The sequence below is a fragment of the Montipora capricornis genome, chromosome 12 (genome assembly GCF_036669925.1).
Source record: "Montipora capricornis isolate CH-2021 chromosome 12, ASM3666992v2, whole genome shotgun sequence".
NCBI lineage: Eukaryota > Metazoa > Cnidaria > Anthozoa > Scleractinia > Acroporidae > Montipora > Montipora capricornis.
Genome location: NC_090894.1, coordinates 13,464,472 through 13,471,971, shown reverse-complemented (window position 1 = coordinate 13,471,971; position 7,500 = coordinate 13,464,472). Strand labels below are relative to the sequence as shown.

Sequence of the window (7,500 nt, the reverse complement as noted above, 5' to 3'; positions counted from 1 at the left end):
GGAGAAGAGAAAGCCTACTGCTAATGATGCAGCAGATTGTATCGATATGATGCTCCCAAGAAATGTCACTGTCTATCATAACGCCCAGCAACTTGGCACAGTCCACTTGCTCAATAGATCCACCATCGATTTGAACATTGAGTGCCGAGCTGGTTAAAGTACGGCGTTTCTGCCGGGTCGTAATTAGTAAAGATTTAGTTTTGGTTGTGTTAAGTGACATTCGATTATTATCAGCCCACGTAGATACAGTTCTCCACAGATTTCTTTCTCAAGAAACGTTACGGTCTTAAATTACATATTTTATTGTATCAGCTGCCATCATTAAATCTTTATACTGAGCATCTTGCCTAAACTTAACTTATTTAAATTTGTCATTAAAAAACAAACTTTAGGTAACTATTTACAAGGCGTAAAGTAAAATCCAAACGTTTTTGACACTAGGTCATCATCAGGTAAAATTCGACCCTAGTGATGATCTAGTGTCGAAAATGGTTGGTTTTAATTTTTAGAGCAGTTATCAAATGACTGTTGAAAGTAATTATTGTAGTAATTTTTGGCCGGCATTTATGCATTCGGTCTATAGTTGGTTTGCACCAAACGTCACAGCAGTCATGTTGGTGCACTGACTACTGTTTTGTGCAACGACTTGGGCGTCTGATCACGTGATTGAAAACCATCTAAAAGGTCATTCGTTCCTAAGGTCTGTCTTTATCCTCTCCTCCAAATTGTGCGTATCCAGCAAATTTAGAAGTTAGCTTAGAATTGGCAGGGTATTCTGCAGTTAAGCCGTTTCATTTATTCATTGGTATTATAAATTGTCTTAGTTCATGTAATTATTGTTGCAGTTTCTTCATTATTTTATACCACAGCATAATATTCACACGTGCACTTAAAACATGGCAACCGCATCTGCCGAGAAATATTTTAAAACCTTACGCGTGTCGTGTGTTCGTGAAAACCTTTATCCTCAATGCTACTATTTATTATTTCCTTATGTAGAGGCTACGCTTTAATATCTCTATGCCATGAAGACGAACATAATTTTCGTATTACTCGCTGAAGTGCAAGACGGGGAGATAGACTATTGATCGAGGTACGAGTTGAGTTGAGTTGAGTTTGAGTTGAGTTTGAGTTAAGATTGAGTTAATATTGAGTTAATATTGAATAACGGTTTTTGGCTTTTTTGGCACTTAAAACTAATCAATATTCAGTAGAAGTCACTGGGAAGACCATGAAACATCGTTTTCGAGAAGTGCACAGATGTATATTTGCGAAATGGAACTGATCAAAACAATCTTGAAATTTCATGCACGGCAGTATTCTTGTTTACCAGTTTACCAGTGTTTCCTTCGATTTGACTACTGCCTGTTTTGCTGTTATGTGGTCTCATCGATCAGTAGTCCCTTCAGAAGATTAACCCAAGCCAACCATATGGAGACTACATGGCTCATTAAAAGATCAGACCACAACAACTTACTTTTTAGTGTGTGTGATCTTGAACATCCCACAGAGTTTATGAACATTGAAGGTTGTGATCTTATTGCGAAGACTTGAAAGTCTAACCATTTGAGGACGTTATTACAAAGGCAGCACTTTCTCCCTGGTTATAAGACCCTGATTCAGCCCTGAATGTTGCGGGTCCGACCGGAGTCGAACTCACGATCTCCTGCATAACAAACTGAGCCACCAGGGTCCACCAGCGTGCGGTTGTTCCTTCTAGCGATCAAGTCTATCCACGCAGAAAAGATGTCTTCTTGGCTTTTGGGATTTACTGTCAAGTCAGTTTATAGCCCCGGCGACTAAACGATGAAACGTACCGTTTGTCGTCCGGCAGCGTGGTTTTCATGATCGGTTATCACACAGAACGTTATCGGAACAAGTGAGCCACATGAGGGTTTATGGGAATCCGGATCCTGGAACGCGTTTTTTTCCATGCAAAAACAAAAGAAACCGTGGACGAAAAACTAATATCAATTAAAAAGTGAATAAATAAATAATGAGAAATAATGGTAAACTGCTTTATGCAACATGATTTAAGGGCCCACGGACGTATTGTTTTGGGTGCGGTGCTAAGGATGTAATGGTTTAGTCATGTGAGCGAATTTGGCATTATTTTGGTCAGTTTCCAACTTTTGTAAGCCAATGACCCTAAATATGACGTCATCATACCACGCCCATGGTCACGTGACCAATTAAAAAAACTCTAAATTTGTCTCCGTGATATGCAATTTGGGTATTTAATCGATGGTTTGATAATTTGTATTCGTTTTTGCATCCAGCCAAGCATGGTTTTATTTTTATTTTGAAAAATGTTCTTTTTAAAGACATAAACGATACTGAAATACCCATAACTTTTTCAAAAAAGATGATTTTAAAAAATCAATGCTTAGCTATATTCTGTATATGGGGGTGAAACGTACCATGTAAAAAAAAGTTAATTCAATTTAAAACCGCCGGAAATTTAGCTTTTTTCTCAAACCGAAAGTCGGTTCGTTTACGCATGCGCAGTTGATCGGAGAACGAGCGCGAGGAAGGGCGAGGATAATCGTCTTGACGCATTCATTTTTAGAATTTCAGCGGTTATGAGCAAAAAGCGTAATGCGGGCTTACTTCGTCAGATGTTTTCCTCTTTTGTTTACGGCGTTCTTGTGATGATCGACCATGATGCCGGACAACAAATACGGTTCATCGTTTAGCTGCCGGGCCGACTTTAACTGGCTTAACAGTAAAGCCCCTGTATCCCTGTAAGAAGACATCGTTTTGACGTCGATAGACTTAACACCAGCAACAAGAATGAAACCGTGAAAGGTTTAATAATTATAAGATTCTTTTGATCATTGGAAAGCCATGCCATTTTGCAAACTTTCTTGCAAATATATCTTTCAACGCTATCGATATTTTTTTAATTGCAAAAAACGCCAAAAACTATAACTCAATCTTTACTCAAACTTAACTCAAACTCAACTCAAACTCAACACGACTCGATGAATAGGGAATTTAAGATCTACGACGGCGACGGTCGACGAAAACGTCACCTCAAAATATAATTTGGCTCTATCGTAAGTCTTTCGCGATTATTCAGTCTAGTTCGCGTCGTTCAATGTGGGCAAAGTATCCTAAAAATAAATTGGTACGAGCGGTTTCAAATTTAAAATAGAGAACGAAGGATTCTCTGTTGCATGCTTACATTGTCGTCAAAACCTCAAATTTGGTGATTTCACGTCGTCGTTATGCAGATACTTGCTAAAATCCGCGCTGCACGTGCAGCACGATTATTTATGTTCTTTCAAACAATAATATCATTGTTTTGTGGCGACTTGTCGTAGTCGTAGCCGTCGTCGTTTCTTAGGGCCGATTTACACGGTACGATTTTTGTCGCATGCGACAACGGCTTACGACAGGCCCACGACATGATTTACGATTGTTGTGTACGTCAGAAAAAATGTCGTAGCATTTTAAAACATGTTTTAAAACGCTGCGACAATCGTAAGTCATGTCGTAGGCCTGTCACGAGCTTGTCGCATGCGACAAAAATCGTACCGTGTAAATCGGCCCTTAAATTCCCTAATAGCCGATCCCCAAGACGAGAATTACCTCGTGAAATGTTGCTCGAGACACTGTCTGCAGAATCGATGACCACACACTCCCGTTTGAACCGCCTCCTTTAGCGGAAGCTGACATATTGGACAAAGCAAATCATCTTCCACGGCATCTGCAAACTTGTCGTCGTATCCACTAGGCAAAGGATTCGCTTGAGCTTCCGCCATGATTTGTCATTCGTTTGTGAGATTTCACGCAACGCTCCCCTCCGCCTCCCTCCCCTCTCCTTAGAGGAGAGCGTTGCGTGACATCGTAAAAGAAGGCTGCGAAGAAGACAAGCTCGTTACGAGATACAAATCAACACACTGTCACCCGTAAAGACCGAACACAAGGCAATTTGCATTTCAAGAAGGTTTATTTGGGAATTGCCATTTTACAACCAAAACTCCCTCTTGGCATTGCGCGTAGATCATATCCCTGATGATAACGTCACTCGCATGAACTTCCGTTTTCGATTTATGACAACGCGCAAGAAAGTTATGGATACCGCGTAGTAAAGAAAAGATATACATTGTTGCAAATTCAACACAAGTGAAGTTTTCTTTTTACTTCTTCTTGTTTAGAAACAATGCCTCGATTTCCAGACAGGATCTAAACTGACAAGTTTGTTGGTTTTGCCTCCACCGATTTCTTCTAGCTCCTTAGTAGCACTTGGAGTAAGGGACTGGTTATAAAGTACCGGAGGGGGTGGACCGGAGAAATCCAATTGTGGAAGACACATTTTTAGTGGCCCACCCCTCCTAGTGAAACAAAATTCAATGTATAGCCCACCCTTGAATCCAATCAGAAAAATTAGTGGCCCACTCCCCTCATGCCTCTATTCTCGCGTTGCCATCCACACCACTCCTGTAGACAGTTTTTTTGCACTTTAGGAGTGCAAGCGAGGGACTGTGCAGTAATTACCTGGAGGAAGTGGCAACAGTAGCACTATAATGTTATTCAATGAAAAAGAAAGATGCCAATGTTAGCACACGCGGCATCATAATTTAGCAGAATGAAAAACGCAACTGTTGAAATTTTAATAGCAATGGGAGGAGACTTTTTTCAAGGGGGAGAGGGTTAGCCTTAATATTATCATTATGTGAGGGAAGGTTGAAATTAATTTTTGCTTCATGAGAGGGGGGGTATGACTTAGTTGACTGTTTCCCAGGGCCCCCCTCCAGGTAATTTTTGCACAGTCCCTGAGTGCTGAGGGCCCCCACTGACAGAGCTGGAGATTCTAGAGGGAGGGGGGTGGGGGGGGGGGGGCTGGGGTTTGCTCCTATATTGCATTTTGTGCATTTTACATAAAAATTCAAATAGAATAGCCCTTTTCACCTGTGATGATGTGTGATGATAGTTTCACTTACAACACAGACCAGGCGCGTAGCGTGGTCATTTTTTCAAGTACGCACAAGTACATATGATTTAGAAACCTAAGTAAACTGAGCGAAAAATACTGCGTTCTTTATTTCTTGTCGAAATAGTTGGGTGAATACAAGCAAAGAACAAAGCGTCTTGCCCTTATTTTGCGCAAACTTGGTGCAAACAAAACATTGTTTTGGTTGTGCTAGCGTGACTGGAATTGTCAAGACCGAGAACGTCGCTCCTTTGTCACAAACGTTCTTGGAACGTCGCTCCTTTGCAACCTCGCCTTTTTGTTGCACGCTGATGATTGTTAGTGCAAAAAAAAGGTACAATGCAAAACTAAGTTAGAACATGGTATAGCTTTTGTTTTAGTTTTTAGAATTTAATCAAAGTGGTGCTTTCATCACGAAATCTTGGTTGCGTACAACTAAAATGTTAAGAATAGAAATAATTGCTAAAAATTTCAAAATTTTCTGGTCTCTTCAAGTACGCACGTGTGTATATGCGTATAGGACGCTACGCGCCTGCAGACCATATCAAAATTTTAGTATACCTGAATTGGAATGAATGTTGCTGTTTTGCCATGATTTTGAGAAAACGTCTTAACTAGAATTACTTTTAGGGCCATGTTTCTACAATAAAATTGATGCATAATTTTCAAGACCATACTCCAATGTATAGGGTGATTTTTGTCCACACTTTAAACGGCATGTCTGAAAACCAGCTTCCTGAGCCGTTTACCGTGTTTAAGTAAAGTTCATCTACATCTACATTTTCCTTGATCCACCGTTTTTTTCATGCACAACAATTACGGTCCACCCCACCCCCCCCCCCTTTCCTGACCCACACCCTCCCATAATTTTTATTACAGAATACGCTGCCACTCGAAGTAACGCTTCCTCGTTCCCGGCTAAGTGGCTACTAACTGGCTAAATGAGTGAGTGACTGAGCACGAGTGCGCTGTTAACGTGGGTAAGCTGTGGCTACGCGGCTATGTAAGTTCCATGGGTTATGCAGTGACTATCATCGCTATGGGATGCGCTCGCCTTTTTTGACACTTTATTGGAAGGAGGTATACGCTAAGGTTTAATAGTATTGTTAAACTGAGCTACGTAGCCACGTAGAAGCGTAGCTGCAGTTTGCGCATTTGAGCGTAACAGAGTAGCCGCGTGGCCACGTGGCCGCAATTTTTTAAAACTGCTTTTGAGTGGCCGGGTATCCTACAGTTAAACTTAGTTAACAACTTTTACGGAAACTGGGTGACCTCTCACACTATTGCAGATTCACGCTTTTATGCTTAACGTGTTTTCAACTAACGTTTATTTCACCAGTTACAGAATAGATCTTGCTCGTGTTTTCACGATTACACTGGGGGGGCTCACTCTAATATAAGAAAAGATCCCGACTCAGGGTGCGGTTTTTTGGGAAAATCCAAAAACAGATTTTTGATCTCAGATTAATGGATTCTTCAGCGTCAAATAAAAAAAAAACGCAAAATCCGAAAAAGGATTATTTTCCTTCACAACGCAAACAAACAAACCTAAATTTGTATGCAAATTTTAATTAAAAAGCAAGAAAAAATAGCGGTTAAGTTTGTTTTGGAGAAATTCTTAAACGAAAATGCCACCAGAAAAAGAATATACCTTAGCGATCGATAAAAATAAATGACGAAAAACATGGTTTTTTCGCTGTAAGAAAGGGGCTAACAATGTTATTGCTGTCAAGAAACTTTTAGTGTAATTTCTGCTGTGAAATTTGCAGGAAACCTAACTATTTTCGTGTCTTCGATCGTACGGGTAAAAATGAGCAAAGCATTTGGGCCACACTGTCAAGTACGGTAGCTGTTGTGTATCATTTTTGCATGGAAAACCGCCTGTCAAAAATACTTTTTTCAAACCATTTCCCAAAAACACGCTGAAATGGTGAATCCAAAAAAATCTGGATTAGATTTGATCCGAAGTATTCTCCTCGAGTGTGGATACTTTGGTTTCATGATCCGTTTATGGATTTCGCTAAAAAACGCAAAATCCGTTTTTGGATTCAATAATCTGTTTTCGGATTTTCCCAAAAAAAACGCACCCTCAGCCTCTTTTTCATGCTCCATCCAGTTCAGCCACGTGAATACAATTCGATTGGTCAAAAGCTTTGGTTTCTTAATCAAATATTCAAAGCGGACGAGACTTAGTATAGACTTAGAGTCCCCTCAATTTGTTTGTCTCGAACCTAAGGGAACTGTTATCCACTTCAAGAAAATTTAATTCCCAATTTTTTTCCCAATTACACTTTCCTTGATTTTGAAATTTATCATGTGACGGATGCAGGCTATTTGATTGGCAGAATACCTTGTTAAAATTGATGAATATGAGATATGAGATCGAGATACAGTTAACACCCACATATAAGAACCTTTTAGGTTAAAAATTTCATTTTAGACCCCCCTTACATAAGAACCAGATTAGCCCAAAAGAATGTACAGGTTCTTGTTTTAGAAACGGACCTTGAAATTTCAGGCGACTGCAACAAATGCACAGATCTTGTCCAAAAGTTATTTTT

The 7,500-nt window shown here is 40.0% G+C and overlaps 1 protein-coding gene across 1 annotated transcript in view; it reads right to left on the bottom strand.

The window, feature by feature from the left end:
* The window catches only part of LOC138027407 (TNF receptor-associated factor 4-like), a 13,158-nt gene extending 9,373 nt beyond the window's left edge, over positions 1 to 3,785 (bottom strand). Inside the window, exon 1 of the mRNA XM_068874983.1 lies at positions 3,595 to 3,785. Coding sequence (XP_068731084.1) covers positions 3,595 to 3,767 — 173 coding nt within the window. The 5' untranslated portion in view covers positions 3,768 to 3,785. The remainder of the gene's footprint in view (positions 1 to 3,594) is intronic.
* Positions 3,786 to 7,500: the final 3,715 nt, after the last annotated feature.